Source organism: Thunnus albacares, chromosome 13, assembly GCF_914725855.1.
Source record: "Thunnus albacares chromosome 13, fThuAlb1.1, whole genome shotgun sequence".
NCBI lineage: Eukaryota > Metazoa > Chordata > Actinopteri > Scombriformes > Scombridae > Thunnus > Thunnus albacares.
Genome location: NC_058118.1, coordinates 13,220,414 through 13,235,304, shown reverse-complemented (window position 1 = coordinate 13,235,304; position 14,891 = coordinate 13,220,414). Strand labels below are relative to the sequence as shown.

The window sequence follows — 14,891 nt, the reverse complement described above, 5'->3', positions numbered from 1 at the left end:
GATTTTAATATCTCCTAACAAACATGATTTTTACTTTTGTTGCTGAATGTACTATTAAGGAAATGATGACAGGAGGTGTTTTTGCTCCTGTGAGTGTATACTGTATATTCTATTGTGTGTATGCATTCATTTGGATATGCTTGTGTGCATGACCCACTTCCCTAGTGTGTGCTGTGTTGCTCCCTGGCTCAGCCCCAGGCCGACCTCCAGTACGCTTCCCATAGCATTGGAGATGAACTGCTCCCTGGAGTCGACCTTTTCTCTGAACCCCACAGGGTTCACCTCGGCACCACCGTAACCAGCCTGAACTTCATCTGCCACTGGCTTTTCATCACAGGCTATCAAATCACGGTATACACATAAACACATGTAGTTAAGCCAAGTTCTTATTTGTCTGTCTCTCTGTCTTCATTTTGAACTGCAATGCTCAAGATAAATAATTGACTTAGTGTTACATTATGTTTGTAATTTCAGCTTCTGCCCATGCTGGCCCTTTACCAGTATTTTGTGGGGACTGTGTGCAGGGATGTGCAACGCTCTGTTGAGGGCAAAATACTTAAGGTCAGCATTTGTGCTGTCTTATACACACATGTAAATGTTTTTCCTCTTTTACCTCTGGTAGAGTTTTTGATCTGGGTTGGTGTTTTCTGCAGATCCGAGCTCTTACTGAACTGTGTCTGTTCACTGAAGCTGTAAACGAGGCAGTTCAGGTCGCACAAGGAACAGGGGTTCGTCTGCCTAATGGATACTACATCAACCAAGACAATCTCCAAGTATGAACACATGCATATGTTCACCCTTTAGTTTCTCTAACCCTGTTTAAACTGGTACTGTAAGAATTGCATCTGGCTATTTTTGACAGTATGTACACCTTTAGTTAAGATTTAGACCTTGTAGATCTGAATCTTTCATGCAATATGTGGAATATGGTTATGTGTCTTCCACCGTCTTGGAGAGGTAAAACAGACTGGACTGTATTTCTGGATTTGTCGCCTTCATCTGCACGGTATTGCAAATATTGTCATAGTGTTTGTTTATACATGCCATAATTTAAGCAGCTATTGCAGATTCACTGCTGTAAACAGTTCTAATACATTGTGCTTGTTGTGCAGCCTCTGAAGACATTCCACTGCAGCAAGTCTCTCTTGGACAATGCTGAGGTACTTTTTATAGAGAATTTCTCAAGTTTTCTGAAGAAAATCAGGGGTCATTTCACCAGTAATTCTGTGAAATATACTAATTTAACAAAAAGATTTTCCCAAAAAGATGCTCACTAAATTTGGATTTCTTGTGTATATGGTGCTTGGTGGTTAGGCTTTGGAGGAACTTGTGAACTATGACATTGCTCCAGAGGTTGGCACGCTATATGGATCCACATTGTGCCTGCGATTCAACCTTGCTCGTATTCAACTAGTCCTGGCTCTCAGTAGCACTGTACACGGTCCTCCTCTGCCAGGTCTGTAAACAAGAGTACTTTCTTCTCTCTGTTATTATATGTTGCCATTATTATTTGGATCATGTGACATCTCTCATTGGAGTGATGAATCTCCAGATATCTAGCATCCAAAAGGTCTGCTTTTTCTTAAGATAAACATGCCACTACTTTACCCACCTCTAATCTCACAGGGCTAAATGAGATTCTGTCACTGGCCTTTAGAACTAACCCTCTTCCATTACATACATAATTTTCATCATACTGTGCTGTATTTGTGTACTAAAGCTGTAACATTCACTTTAATTTCAACTAATTTGATTTAATTCTAAATGACTCACTGTGGATCACACATCTTTTTATGCATAGAGTGGGAATATCTTTCAGATTCTGTCGAAGGAGAAGCTTGTGCCAGCATAAGAAGTTGTTCAGTGAACTCAGAACACCATGAACAGGACAGACTGGAGTCTGAGGGCTCTTGCCTAAAGACAGAGGAGCCAAAAGTACTGGCTCTTGATTCACAGAAGAAGAAGCTCACTCCAGGAAGGATTAAGGTAAGACTTCTAGGGGATTTTTCAATCGACGTTTACTTCAGGGATTTGTCACTTAATTTCCGCTTTGGACGGTTTTAATCTTGGCACCTCGGCAGCTTGTTTCTGTCAATTTGCCTATATCTGTCATCTCCTCTGTTGTAGTTCCTTTTGCTAGAAGCAGCATCCTCCTTGTTGCGCTCCATTTCACAGAAGCTCACATCTCAGTCCTGTAGCGAAACTGAGAACCTGGAATTGGCAATAGAGTCCAATCTTCTAAAGGCCAGCCTCTACCTGCAACAAGGTCATGCTGCACTTAGGTACAACAACTTTATGCATCCGTACTGTTTGTGTTCACATGTTTATTTTGTATATCCTAATTATCCTATCCATTTTAACATCCTCCTTTAGTTCTGAAATGGCAGTTTCATCATTGGTGCTGCTGCAGGCATCTCCTTTAATGGTGAGGGGGTCCATACCTGGCTCTGAGAAACTTGTGTCTGAGTTCTCATGTGCCAGGGCTGGAAGTGAACAGGTAGCATGTTTATATGAATAAGTTTGGGAGAAAATGCTGAATCACATCAGTCAATTTTTGTACAAAACTCATGCATATGAAATCCCTTTCTGTGTAGGCTACTGTGTTGCAAATAGAATAACATAGCAACAACCAACAGAACCACCAGCAACAAAAATGCTCACACCAAAAACATATATGTAGTTATGATATGATATTCTTCTGCCTATATCCATTGGTTCTGATAATGAGGCTATTGGAAAAGGCACAAACTTAACCCTTTAACCTAAAGTTCAGTATAGTGTGAATGGATTGCAGGATTAAAATCATATATTTCATGTCCATTTGATAATCCACCTGATAGTGGTTGTGCCTGTCAATTTACCTCAGTGTCTTTTAGCAGCTGAAATATGACAATACGTAACTATATGTGTTATATCCTGTCTACAGGGTACTAAAGATTGCAGTCTGTCAAGTCCGTTGCATGGAGACTGTTCCAGAGCAGTTGAGGCCAATGAGAGAATTGGAATTGCTCTGTGGCTACGTTGCCGCCTGGCTCTGTTCCGCAGCCTGGCTGCACAGATCCCTGATGCTACTGCCCTTACGCCAGGTCTGGTCATGTGTTTTGCTTCTCTCTCTATGCACAGACTAGTACTGGATGTACATTTGAAAAACACACGGAGGAGTATTTCACCTTGTTTGTTTACATTGTTTTACATACATAAGAAGGCTCAATATATTGTGCACACTAGTGTAAAGTGTCACCACAAGATTTGACCATTACAAAATTGAAGAGTGCAAGTATGCTCAGCACTTAAAATGGTTAACTAATGGAATAAAAACTATTTTCCATTATCTGCATATAGGTAAATGATAGAATGATGAATATTAGATTTTGAATTAGTATCTGTGTGCATATAACTGTGTGTATGTGGGGATTGTCTTTAAAAGGTAAGAACATTAATCAGGGAGCAACTCGGATGTTACAAGAGGGTCTTGATGAATGTGCCCTATGGGGAGACCTTGACATTCAAGCCCTGTTGATGGTTGAAGGTGCGGAATTGGAGGAACAGAGAGGCAAGACTGATGACAGCATGGCACTACTGCAGGTACCGACAGAGACATTATTACATCCAAAGAATGGTAACAATAATGTAAGGGTACATTTAGTATAACTGACTGAAACTGAAGGCTTCAGATGCCTTTTCGCATATGTGTAAAGGACATTGACCTGTCATTTGGTTCCTTCCATGTATAAATGTCCTTTGATATTGAGCATATAATGGATTCATTTTGAAAATGAGGAACATGTGATTTTTAAACAAAATTTGATACCGAGCTAGCCAGGATTCGAACCTAGAATCTTCTGATCCGAAGTCAGACGCGTTGTCCATTGCGCCACTAGCCCTACAGAGAATGAGAAAATATGGGGCCTCAAACAAGTAAATATGCATGAGCTGTCCAGTTTAAAGTTTTGTCAAATGGAACGGAGGATGGACTAAATGTAAGCACCAAGGTAAAACAGTAACCCTTCAGCTACTGCCGTGACCCGGATTCGAACCGGGGTTGCTGCGGCCACAACGCAGAGTACTAACCACTATACGATCACGGCCACGAGGCCTTCAAATTACTGTGTTGTTGTAGTTAAATGTTTGGAGCTTAGTATTACTCTTACATCTTTATGGGTTTCCTTGAATCTTTTGATCACAAAAGACAGTCAAGTTCCAATGATGGTTTACCTTGTACTGTGACTTTTTTCCTTCAGGGTCAGATTTGGAACTTTCAGTCGAGATGAAAAGCATTGAAGATTCAAACCACAGAGGCCTAATGATTTCTTTGAATCTGAAGGGTTGACATGTCTTTTTGCACATGCTTAAGCAGCATTTATCTACCATTTGGCTCTTCTCGTGCGTAAATGTCCTTTGATAATCGGCGTGTGGTGGATTGGTCTGGGAAATACAGAAGATGTGGGGTTTTTTTGTTTGAAGCTAAAGTTGATACCGAGCTAGCCAGGAGTCGAACCTAGAATCTTCTGATCCGTAGTCAGACGCGTTATCCATTGCCCCACTAGCCCTACAGAGAGTGAGAAAATATGGGGCCTCAAACAGGGAAATATGCATGAGCTGTCCAGTTTAAAGTTTTGTCAAATGGAACGGAGGATGGACTAAATGAAAGCACCAAGGTAAAACAGTAACCCTTCCAGCTACTGCCGTGACCCGGATTCGAACCGGGGTTGCTGCGGCCACAACGCAGAGTACTAACCACTATACGATCACGGCCACGAGGCCTTCAAATTACTGTGTTGTTGTAGTTAAATGTTTGGAGCTTAGTATTACTCTTACATCTTTATGGGTTTCCTTGAATCTTTTGATCACAAAAGACAGTCAAGTTCCAATGATGGTTTACCTTGTACTGTGACTTTTTTCCTTCAGGGTCAGATTTGGAACTTTCAGTCGAGATGAAAAGCATTGAAGATTCAAACCACAGAGGCCTAATGATTTCTTTGAATCTGAAGGGTTGACATGTCTTTTTGCACATGCTTAAGCAGCATTTATCTACCATTTGGCTCTTCTCGTGCGTAAATGTCCTTTGATAATCGGCGTGTGGTGGATTGGTCTGGGAAATACAGAAGATGTGGGGTTTTTTTGTTTGAAGCTAAAGTTGATACCGAGCTAGCCAGGAGTCGAACCTAGAATCTTCTGATCCGTAGTCAGACGCGTTATCCATTGCGCCACTAGCCCTACAGAGAGTGAGAAAATATGGGGCCTCAAACAGGGAAATATGCATGAGCTGTCCAGTTTAAAGTTTTGTCAAATGGAACGGAGGATGGACTAAATGAAAGCACCAAGGTAAAACAGTAACCCTTCCAGCTACTGCCGTGACCCGGATTCGAACCGGGGTTGCTGCGGCCACAACGCAGAGTACTAACCACTATACGATCACGGCCACGAGGCCTTCAAATTACTGTGTTGTTGTAGTTAAATGTTTGGAGCTTAGTATTACTCTTACATCTTTATGGGTTTCCTTGAATCTTTTGATCACAAAAGACAGTCAAGTTCCAATGATGGTTTACCTTGTACTGTGACTTTTTTCCTTCAGGGTCAGATTTGGAACTTTCAGTCGAGATGAAAAGCATTGAAGATTCAAACCACAGAGGCCTAATGATTTCTTTGAATCTGAAGGGTTGACATGTCTTTTTGCACATGCTTAAGCAGCATTTATCTACCATTTGGCTCTTCTCGTGCGTAAATGTCCTTTGATAATCGGCGTGTGGTGGATTGGTCTGGGAAATACAGAAGATGTGGGGTTTTTTTGTTTGAAGCTAAAGTTGATACCGAGCTAGCCAGGAGTCGAACCTAGAATCTTCTGATCCGTAGTCAGACGCGTTATCCATTGCCCCACTAGCCCTACAGAGAGTGAGAAAATATGGGGCCTCAAACAGGGAAATATGCATGAGCTGTCCAGTTTAAAGTTTTGTCAAATGGAACGGAGGATGGACTAAATGAAAGCACCAAGGTAAAACAGTAACCCTTCCAGCTACTGCCGTGACCCGGATTCGAACCGGGGTTGCTGCGGCCACAACGCAGAGTACTAACCACTATACGATCACGGCCACGAGGCCTTCAAATTACTGTGTTGTTGTAGTTAAATGTTTGGAGCTTAGTATTACTCTTACATCTTTATGGGTTTCCTTGAATCTTTTGATCACAAAAGACAGTCAAGTTCCAATGATGGTTTACCTTGTACTGTGACTTTTTTCCTTCAGGGTCAGATTTGGAACTTTCAGTCGAGATGAAAAGCATTGAAGATTCAAACCACAGAGGCCTAATGATTTCTTTGAATCTGAAGGGTTGACATGTCTTTTTGCACATGCTTAAGCAGCATTTATCTACCATTTGGCTCTTCTCGTGCGTAAATGTCCTTTGATAATCGGCGTGTGGTGGATTGGTCTGGGAAATACAGAAGATGTGGGGTTTTTTTGTTTGAAGCTAAAGTTGATACCGAGCTAGCCAGGAGTCGAACCTAGAATCTTCTGATCCGTAGTCAGACGCGTTATCCATTGCGCCACTAGCCCTACAGAGAGTGAGAAAATATGGGGCCTCAAACAGGGAAATATGCATGAGCTGTCCAGTTTAAAGTTTTGTCAAATGGAACGGAGGATGGACTAAATGAAAGCACCAAGGTAAAACAGTAACCCTTCCAGCTACTGCCGTGACCCGGATTCGAACCGGGGTTGCTGCGGCCACAACGCAGAGTACTAACCACTATACGATCACGGCCACGTGTCCTTCAAATTACTGTGTTGTTGTAGTTAAATGTTTGGAGCTTAGTATTACTCTTACATCTTTATGGGTTTCCTTGAATCTTTTGATCACAAAAGACAGTCAAGTTCCAATGATGGTTTACCTTGTACTGTGACTTTTTTCCTTCAGGGTCAGATTTGGAACTTTCAGTCGAGATGAAAAGCATTGAAGATTCAAACCACAGAGGCCTAATGATTTCTTTGAATCTGAAGGGTTGACATGTCTTTTTGCACATGCTTAAGCAGCATTTATCTACCATTTGGCTCTTCTCGTGCGTAAATGTCCTTTGATAATCGGCGTGTGGTGGATTGGTCTGGGAAATACAGAAGATGTGGGGTTTTTTTGTTTGAAGCTAAAGTTGATACCGAGCTAGCCAGGAGTCGAACCTAGAATCTTCTGATCCGTAGTCAGACGCGTTATCCATTGCGCCACTAGCCCTACAGAGAGTGAGAAAATATGGGGCCTCAAACAGGGAAATATGCATGAGCTGTCCAGTTTAAAGTTTTGTCAAATGGAACGGAGGATGGACTAAATGAAAGCACCAAGGTAAAACAGTAACCCTTCCAGCTACTGCCGTGACCCGGATTCGAACCGGGGTTGCTGCGGCCACAACGCAGAGTACTAACCACTATACGATCACGGCCACGTGTCCTTCAAATTACTGTGTTGTTGTAGTTAAATGTTTGGAGCTTAGTATTACTCTTACATCTTTATGGGTTTCCTTGAATCTTTTGATCACAAAAGACAGTCAAGTTCCAATGATGGTTTACCTTGTACTGTGACTTTTTTCCTTCAGGGTCAGATTTGGAACTTTCAGTCGAGATGAAAAGCATTGAAGATTCAAACCACAGAGGCCTAATGATTTCTTTGAATCTGAAGGGTTGACATGTCTTTTTGCACATGCTTAAGCAGCATTAATCTACCATTTGGCTCTTCTCGTGCGTAAATGTCCTTTGATAATCGGCGTGTGGTGGATTGGTCTGGGAAATACAGAAGATGTGGGTTTTTTTTGTTTGAAGCTAAAGTTGATACCGAGCTAGCCAGGAGTCGAACCTAGAATCTTCTGATCCGTAGTCAGACGCGTTATCCATTGCGCCACTAGCCCTGCAGAGAGTGAGAAAATATGGGGCCTCAAACAGGGAAATATGCATGAGCTGTCCAGTTTAAAGTTTTGTCAAATGGAACGGAGGATGGACTAAATGAAAGCACCAAGGTAAAACAGTAACCCTTCCAGCTACTGCCGTGACCCGGATTCGAACCGGGGTTGCTGCGGCCACAACGCAGAGTACTAACCACTATACGATCACGGCCACGTGTCCTTCAAGTTACTGTGTTGTTGTAGTTAAATGTTTGGAGCTTAGTATTACTCTTACATCTTTATGGGTTTCCTTGAATCTTTTGATCACAAAAGACAGTCAAGTTCCAATGATGGTTTACCTTGTACTGTGACTTTTTTCCTTCAGGGTCAGATTTGGAACTTTCAGTCGAGATGAAAAGCATTGAAGATTCAAACCACAGAGGCCTAATGATTTCTTTGAATCTGAAGGGTTGACATGTCTTTTTGCACATGCTTAAGCAGCATTTATCTACCATTTGGCTCTTCTCGTGCGTAAATGTCCTTTGATAATCGGCGTGTGGTGGATTGGTCTGGGAAATACAGAAGATGTGGGGTTTTTTTGTTTGAAGCTAAAGTTGATACCGAGCTAGCCAGGAGTCGAACCTAGAATCTTCTGATCCGTAGTCAGACGCGTTATCCATTGCGCCACTAGCCCTACAGAGAGTGAAAAAATATGGGGCCTCAAACAGGGAAATATGCATGAGCTGTCCAGTTTAAAGTTTTGTCAAATGGAACGGAGGATGGACTAAATGAAAGCACCAAGGTAAAACAGTAACCCTTCCAGCTACTGCCGTGACGCGGATTCGAACCGGGGTTGCTGCGGCCACAACGCAGAGTACTAACCACTATACGATCACGGCCACGTGTCCTTCAAATTACTGTGTTGTTGTAGTTAAATGTTTGGAGCTTAGTATTACTCTTACATCTTTATGGGTTTCCTTGAATCTTTTGATCACAAAAGACAGTCAAGTTCCAATGATGGTTTACCTTGTACTGTGACTTTTTTCCTTCAGGGTCAGATTTGGAACTTTCAGTCGAGATGAAAAGCATTGAAGATTCAAACCACAGAGGCCTAATGATTTCTTTGAATCTGAAGGGTTGACATGTCTTTTTGCACATGCTTAAGCAGCATTTATCTACCATTTGGCTCTTCTCGTGCGTAAATGTCCTTTGATAATCGGCGTGTGGTGGATTGGTATGGGAAATACAGAAGATGTGGGTTTTTTTTGTTTGAAGCTAAAGTTGATACCGAGCTAGCCAGGAGTCGAACCTAGAATCTTCTGATCCGTAGTCAGACGCGTTATCCATTGCGCCACTAGCCCTACAGAGAGTGAGAAAATATGGGGCCTCAAACAGGGAAATATGCATGAGCTGTCCAGTTTAAAGTTTTGTAAAATGGAACGGAGGATGGACTAAATGAAAGCACCAAGGTAAAACAGTAACCCTTCCAGCTACTGCCGTGACCCGGATTCGAACCGGGGTTGCTGCAGCCACAACGCAGAGTACTAACCACTATACGATCACGGCCACGTGTCCTTCAAATTACTGTGTTGTTGTAGTTAAATGTTTGGAGCTTAGTATTATTCTTACATCTTTATGGGTTTCCTTGAATCTTTTGATCACAAAAGACAGTCAAGTTCCAATGATGGTTTACCTTGTACTGTGACTTTTTTCCTTCAGGGTCAGATTTGGAACTTTCAGTCGAGATGAAAAGCATTGAAGATTCAAACCACAGAGGCCTAATGATTTCTTTGAATCTGAAGGGTTGACATGTCTTTTTGCACATGCTTAAGCAGCATTTATCTACCATTTGGCTCTTCTCGTGCGTAAATGTCCTTTGATAATCGGCGTGTGGTGGATTGGTCTGGGAAATACAGAAGATGTGGGGTTTTTTTGTTTGAAGCTAAAGTTGATACCGAGCTAGCCAGGAGTCGAACCTAGAATCTTCTGATCCGTAGTCAGACGCGTTATCCATTGCGCCACTAGCCCTGCAGAGAGTGAGAAAATATGGGGCCTCAAACAGGGAAATATGCATGAGCTGTCCAGTTTAAAGTTTTGTCAAATGGAACGGAGGATGGACTAAATGAAAGCACCAAGGTAAAACAGTAACCCTTCCAGCTACTGCCGTGACCCGGATTCGAACCGGGGTTGCTGCGGCCACAACGCAGAGTACTAACCACTATACGATCACGGCCACGTGTCCTTCAAATTACTGTGTTGTTGTAGTTAAATGTTTGGAGCTTAGTATTACTCTTACATCTTTATGGGTTTCCTTGAATCTTTTGATCACAAAAGACAGTCAAGTTCCAATGATGGTTTACCTTGTACTGTGACTTTTTTCCTTCAGGGTCAGATTTGGAACTTTCAGTCGAGATGAAAAGCATTGAAGATTCAAACCACAGAGGCCTAATGATTTCTTTGAATCTGAAGGGTTGACATGTCTTTTTGCACATGCTTAAGCAGCATTTATCTACCATTTGGCTCTTCTCGTGCGTAAATGTCCTTTGATAATCGGCGTGTGGTGGATTGGTCTGGGAAATACAGAAGATGTGGGGTTTTTTTGTTTGAAGCTAAAGTTGATACCGAGCTAGCCAGGAGTCGAACCTAGAATCTTCTGATCCGTAGTCAGACGCGTTATCCATTGCGCCACTAGCCCTGCAGAGAGTGAGAAAATATGGGGCCTCAAACAGGGAAATATGCATGAGCTGTCCAGTTTAAAGTTTTGTCAAATGGAACGGAGGATGGACTAAATGAAAGCACCAAGGTAAAACAGTAACCCTTCCAGCTACTGTCGTGACCCGGATTCGAACCGGGGTTGCTGCGGCCACAACGCAGAGTACTAACCACTATACGATCACGGCCACGCTTCTTTCTTATTACTTTGTTGTTGTAGTTAAATGTTTGGAGCTTAGTATTACTCTTACATCTTTATGGGTTTCCTTGAATCTTTTGATCACAAAAGACAGTCAAGTTCCAATGATGGTTTACCTTGTACTGTGACTTTTTTCCTTCAGGGTCAGATTTGGAACTTTCAGTCGAGATGAAAAGCATTGAAGATTCAAACCACAGAGGCCTAATGATTTCTTTGAATCTGAAGGGTTGACATGTCTTTTTGCACATGCTTAAGCAGCATTTATCTACCATTTGGCTCTTCTCGTGCGTAAATGTCCTTTGATAATCGGCGTGTGGTGGATTGGTCTGGGAAATACAGAAGATGTGGGTTTTTTTTGTTTGAAGCTAAAGTTGATACCGAGCTAGCCAGGAGTCGAACCTAGAATCTTCTGATCCGTAGTCAGACGCGTTATCCATTGCGCCACTAGCCCTACAGAGAGTGAGAAAATATGGGGCCTCAAACAGGGAAATATGCATGAGCTGTCCAGTTTAAAGTTTTGTAAAATGGAACGGAGGATGGACTAAATGAAAGCACCAAGGTAAAACAGTAACCCTTCCAGCTACTGCCGTGACCCGGATTCGAACCGGGGTTGCTGCGGCCACAACGCAGAGTACTAACCACTATACGATCACGGCCACGCTTCTTTCTTATTACTTTGTTGTTGTAGTTAAATGTTTGGAGCTTAGTATTACTCTTACATCTTTATGGGTTTCCTTGAATCTTTTGATCACAAAAGACAGTCAAGTTCCAATGATGGTTTACCTTGTACTGTGACTTTTTTCCTTCAGGGTCAGATTTGGAACTTTCAGTCGAGATGAAAAGCATTGAAGATTCAAACCACAGAGGCCTAATGATTTCTTTGAATCTGAAGGGTTGACATGTCTTTTTGCACATGCTTAAGCAGCATTTATCTACCATTTGGCTCTTCTCGTGCGTAAATGTCCTTTGATAATCGGCGTGTGGTGGATTGGTCTGGGAAATACAGAAGATGTGGGTTTTTTTTGTTTGAAGCTTAAGTTGATACCGAGCTAGCCAGGAGTCGAACCTAGAATCTTCTGATCCGTAGTCAGACGCGTTATCCATTGCGCCACTAGCCCTACAGAGAGTGAGAAAATATGGGGCCTCAAACAGGGAAATATGCATGAGCTGTCCAGTTTAAAGTTTTGTAAAATGGAACGGAGGATGGACTAAATGAAAGCACCAAGGTAAAACAGTAACCCTTCCAGCTACTGCCGTGACCCGGATTCGAACCGGGGTTGCTGCGGCCACAACGCAGAGTACTAACCACTATACGATCACGGCCACGTGGCCTTCAAAATACTGTGTTGTTGTAGTTAAATGTTTGGAGCTTAGTATTACTCTTACATCTTTATGGGTTTCCTTGAATCTTTTGATCACAAAAGACAGTCAAGTTCCAATGATGGTTTACCTTGTACTGTGACTTTTTTCCTTCAGGGTCAGATTTGGAACTTTCAGTCGAGATGAAAAGCATTGAAGATTCAAACCACAGAGGCCTAATGATTTCTTTGAATCTGAAGGGTTGACATGTCTTTTTGCACATGCTTAAGCAGCATTTATCTACCATTTGGCTCTTCTCGTGCGTAAATGTCCTTTGATAATCGGCGTGTGGTGGATTGGTCTGGGAAATACAGAAGATGTGGGTTTTTTTTGTTTGAAGCTAAAGTTGATACCGAGCTAGCCAGGAGTCGAACCTAGAATCTTCTGATCCGTAGTCAGACGCTTTATCCATTGCGCCACTAGCCCTACAGAGAGTGAGAAAATATGGGGCCTCAAACAGGGAAATATGCATGAGCTGTCCAGTTTAAAGTTTTGTCAAATGGAACGGAGGATGGACTAAATGAAAGCACCAAGGTAAAACAGTAACCCTTCCAGCTACTGCCGTGACCCGGATTCGAACCGGGGTTGCTGCGGCCACAACGCAGAGTACTAACCACTATACGATCACGGCCACGCTTCTTTCTTATTACTTTGTTGTTGTAGTTAAATGTTTGGAGCTTAGTATTACTCTTACATCTTTATGGGTTTCCTTGAATCTTTTGATCACAAAAGACAGTCAAGTTCCAATGATGGTTTACCTTGTACTGTGACTTTTTTCCTTCAGGGTCAGATTTGGAACTTTCAGTCGAGATGAAAAGCATTGAAGATTCAAACCACAGAGGCCTAATGATTTCTTTGAATCTGAAGGGTTGACATGTCTTTTTGCACATGCTTAAGCAGCATTTATCTACCATTTGGCTCTTCTCGTGCGTAAATGTCCTTTGATAATCGGCGTGTGGTGGATTGGTCTGGGAAATACAGAAGATGTGGGGGTTTTTTGTTTGAAGCTAAAGTTGATACCGAGCTAGCCAGGAGTCGAACCTAGAATCTTCTGATCCGTAGTCAGACGCGTTATCCATTGCGCCACTAGCCCTACAGAGAGTGAGAAAATATGGGGCCTCAAACAGGGAAATATGCATGAGCTGTCCAGTTTAAAGTTTTGTCAAATGGAACGGAGGATGGACTAAATGAAAGCACCAAGGTAAAACAGTAACCCTTCCAGCTACTGCCGTGACCCGGATTCAAACCGGGGTTGCTGCGGCCACAACGCAGAGTACTAACCACTATACGATCACGGCCACGTGTCCTTCAAATTACTGTGTTGTTGTAGTTAAATGTTTGGAGCTTAGTATTACTCTTACATCTTTATGGGTTTCCTTGAATCTTTTGATCACAAAAGACAGTCAAGTTCCAATGATGGTTTACCTTGTACTGTGACTTTTTTTCCTTCAGGGTCAGATTTGGAACTTTCAGTCGAGATGAAAAGCATTGAAGATTCAAACCACAGAGGCCTAATGATTTCTTTGAATCTGAAGGGTTGACATGTCTTTTTGCACATGCTTAAGCAGCATTTATCTACCATTTGGCTCTTCTCGTGCGTAAATGTCCTTTGATAATCGGCGTGTGGTGGATTGGTCTGGGAAATACAGAAGATGTGGGGTTTTTTTGTTTGAAGCTAAAGTTGATACCGAGCTAGCCAGGAGTCGAACCTAGAATCTTCTGATCCGTAGTCAGACGCGTTATCCATTGCGCCACTAGCCCTGCAGAGAGTGAGAAAATATGGGGCCTCAAACAGGGAAATATGCATGAGCTGTCCAGTTTAAAGTTTTGTCAAATGGAACGGAGGATGGACTAAATGAAAGCACCAAGGTAAAACAGTAACCCTTCCAGCTACTGCCGTGACCCGGATTCGAACCGGGGTTGCTGCGGCCACAACGCAGAGTACTAACCACTATACGATCATGGCCACGTGTCCTTCAAATTACTGTGTTGTTGTAGTTAAATGTTTGGAGCTTAGTATTACTCTTACATCTTTATGGGTTTCCTTGAATCTTTTGATCACAAAAGACAGTCAAGTTCCAATGATGGTTTACCTTGTACTGTGACTTTTTTCCTTCAGGGTCAGATTTGGAACTTTCAGTCGAGATGAAAAGCATTGAAGATTCAAACCACAGAGGCCTAATGATTTCTTTGAATCTGAAGGGTTGACATGTCTTTTTGCACATGCTTAAGCAGCATTTATCTACCATTTGGCTCTTCTCGTGCGTAAATGTCCTTTGATAATCGGCGTGTGGTGGATTGGTCTGGGAAATACAGAAGATGTGGGGGTTTTTTGTTTGAAGCTAAAGTTAATACCGAGCTAGCCAGGAGTCGAACCTAGAATCTTCTGATCCGTAGTCAGACGCGTTATCCATTGCGCCACTAGCCCTACAGAGAGTGAGAAAATATGGGGCCTCAAACAGGGAAATATGCATGAGCTGTCCAGTTTAAAGTTTTGTCAAATGGAACGGAGGATGGACTAAATGAAAGCACCAAGGTAAAACAGTAACCCTTCCAGCTACTGCCGTGACCCGGATTCGAACCGGGGTTGCTGCGGCCACAACGCAGAGTACTAACCACTATACGATCACGGCCACGTGTCCTTCAAATTACTGTGTTGTTGTAGTTAAATGTTTGGAGCTTAGTATTACTCTTACATCTTTATGGGTTTCCTTGAATCTTTTGATCACAAAAGACAGTCAAGTTCCAATGATGGTTTACCTT

At 42.4% G+C, this 14,891-nt stretch overlaps 1 protein-coding gene and 30 non-coding genes across 37 annotated transcripts in view; 1 reads left to right on the top strand and 30 right to left on the bottom strand.

The window, feature by feature from the left end:
* The window catches only part of LOC122995954 (cilia- and flagella-associated protein 54-like), a 76,405-nt gene that overhangs the window by 16,885 nt on the left and 44,629 nt on the right, over positions 1–14,891 (top strand). For 4 of the 7 annotated variants that reach the window (XM_044371414.1, XM_044371415.1, XM_044371413.1 and 1 more), the window contains exons 45-54: positions 166–351; positions 475–561; positions 654–773; positions 1,113–1,160; positions 1,315–1,456; positions 1,802–1,986; positions 2,128–2,282; positions 2,374–2,497; positions 2,927–3,086; positions 3,428–3,585. In XM_044371414.1, the coding sequence (XP_044227349.1) occupies positions 166–351; positions 475–561; positions 654–773; positions 1,113–1,160; positions 1,315–1,456; positions 1,802–1,986; positions 2,128–2,282; positions 2,374–2,497; positions 2,927–3,086; positions 3,428–3,585 (1,365 nt within the window). The remainder of the gene's footprint in view (positions 1–165; positions 352–474; positions 562–653; positions 774–1,112; positions 1,161–1,314; positions 1,457–1,801; positions 1,987–2,127; positions 2,283–2,373; positions 2,498–2,926; positions 3,087–3,427; positions 3,586–14,891) is intronic. The other 3 variants (XM_044371416.1, XM_044371417.1, XM_044371418.1) reach the window with 3 other exon arrangements.
* On the bottom strand, positions 3,812–3,884 carry trnar-ucg. The gene has a single exon. It is a non-coding gene; the product is annotated as a tRNA-Arg (tRNA).
* On the bottom strand, positions 4,017–4,088 carry trnah-gug. The gene has a single exon. It is a non-coding gene; the product is annotated as a tRNA-His (tRNA).
* trnah-gug lies at positions 4,684–4,755 on the bottom strand. Its single transcript has one exon. It is a non-coding gene; the product is annotated as a tRNA-His (tRNA).
* On the bottom strand, positions 5,145–5,217 carry trnar-acg. The gene has a single exon. It is a non-coding gene; the product is annotated as a tRNA-Arg (tRNA).
* trnah-gug lies at positions 5,351–5,422 on the bottom strand. Its single transcript has one exon. It is a non-coding gene; the product is annotated as a tRNA-His (tRNA).
* On the bottom strand, positions 6,018–6,089 carry trnah-gug. Its single transcript has one exon. It is a non-coding gene; the product is annotated as a tRNA-His (tRNA).
* trnar-acg lies at positions 6,479–6,551 on the bottom strand. Its single transcript has one exon. It is a non-coding gene; the product is annotated as a tRNA-Arg (tRNA).
* trnah-gug lies at positions 6,685–6,756 on the bottom strand. The gene has a single exon. It is a non-coding gene; the product is annotated as a tRNA-His (tRNA).
* On the bottom strand, positions 7,146–7,218 carry trnar-acg. Its single transcript has one exon. It is a non-coding gene; the product is annotated as a tRNA-Arg (tRNA).
* Positions 7,352–7,423, bottom strand: trnah-gug. The gene has a single exon. It is a non-coding gene; the product is annotated as a tRNA-His (tRNA).
* Positions 7,813–7,885, bottom strand: trnar-acg. The gene has a single exon. It is a non-coding gene; the product is annotated as a tRNA-Arg (tRNA).
* trnah-gug lies at positions 8,019–8,090 on the bottom strand. Its single transcript has one exon. It is a non-coding gene; the product is annotated as a tRNA-His (tRNA).
* trnar-acg lies at positions 8,480–8,552 on the bottom strand. The gene has a single exon. It is a non-coding gene; the product is annotated as a tRNA-Arg (tRNA).
* On the bottom strand, positions 9,147–9,219 carry trnar-acg. Its single transcript has one exon. It is a non-coding gene; the product is annotated as a tRNA-Arg (tRNA).
* On the bottom strand, positions 9,353–9,424 carry trnah-gug. Its single transcript has one exon. It is a non-coding gene; the product is annotated as a tRNA-His (tRNA).
* trnar-acg lies at positions 9,814–9,886 on the bottom strand. Its single transcript has one exon. It is a non-coding gene; the product is annotated as a tRNA-Arg (tRNA).
* trnah-gug lies at positions 10,020–10,091 on the bottom strand. The gene has a single exon. It is a non-coding gene; the product is annotated as a tRNA-His (tRNA).
* On the bottom strand, positions 10,481–10,553 carry trnar-acg. The gene has a single exon. It is a non-coding gene; the product is annotated as a tRNA-Arg (tRNA).
* trnah-gug lies at positions 10,687–10,758 on the bottom strand. Its single transcript has one exon. It is a non-coding gene; the product is annotated as a tRNA-His (tRNA).
* On the bottom strand, positions 11,148–11,220 carry trnar-acg. The gene has a single exon. It is a non-coding gene; the product is annotated as a tRNA-Arg (tRNA).
* On the bottom strand, positions 11,354–11,425 carry trnah-gug. The gene has a single exon. It is a non-coding gene; the product is annotated as a tRNA-His (tRNA).
* On the bottom strand, positions 11,815–11,887 carry trnar-acg. The gene has a single exon. It is a non-coding gene; the product is annotated as a tRNA-Arg (tRNA).
* Positions 12,021–12,092, bottom strand: trnah-gug. The gene has a single exon. It is a non-coding gene; the product is annotated as a tRNA-His (tRNA).
* On the bottom strand, positions 12,688–12,759 carry trnah-gug. The gene has a single exon. It is a non-coding gene; the product is annotated as a tRNA-His (tRNA).
* trnar-acg lies at positions 13,149–13,221 on the bottom strand. The gene has a single exon. It is a non-coding gene; the product is annotated as a tRNA-Arg (tRNA).
* On the bottom strand, positions 13,355–13,426 carry trnah-gug. Its single transcript has one exon. It is a non-coding gene; the product is annotated as a tRNA-His (tRNA).
* trnar-acg lies at positions 13,817–13,889 on the bottom strand. The gene has a single exon. It is a non-coding gene; the product is annotated as a tRNA-Arg (tRNA).
* On the bottom strand, positions 14,023–14,094 carry trnah-gug. Its single transcript has one exon. It is a non-coding gene; the product is annotated as a tRNA-His (tRNA).
* Positions 14,484–14,556, bottom strand: trnar-acg. Its single transcript has one exon. It is a non-coding gene; the product is annotated as a tRNA-Arg (tRNA).
* On the bottom strand, positions 14,690–14,761 carry trnah-gug. Its single transcript has one exon. It is a non-coding gene; the product is annotated as a tRNA-His (tRNA).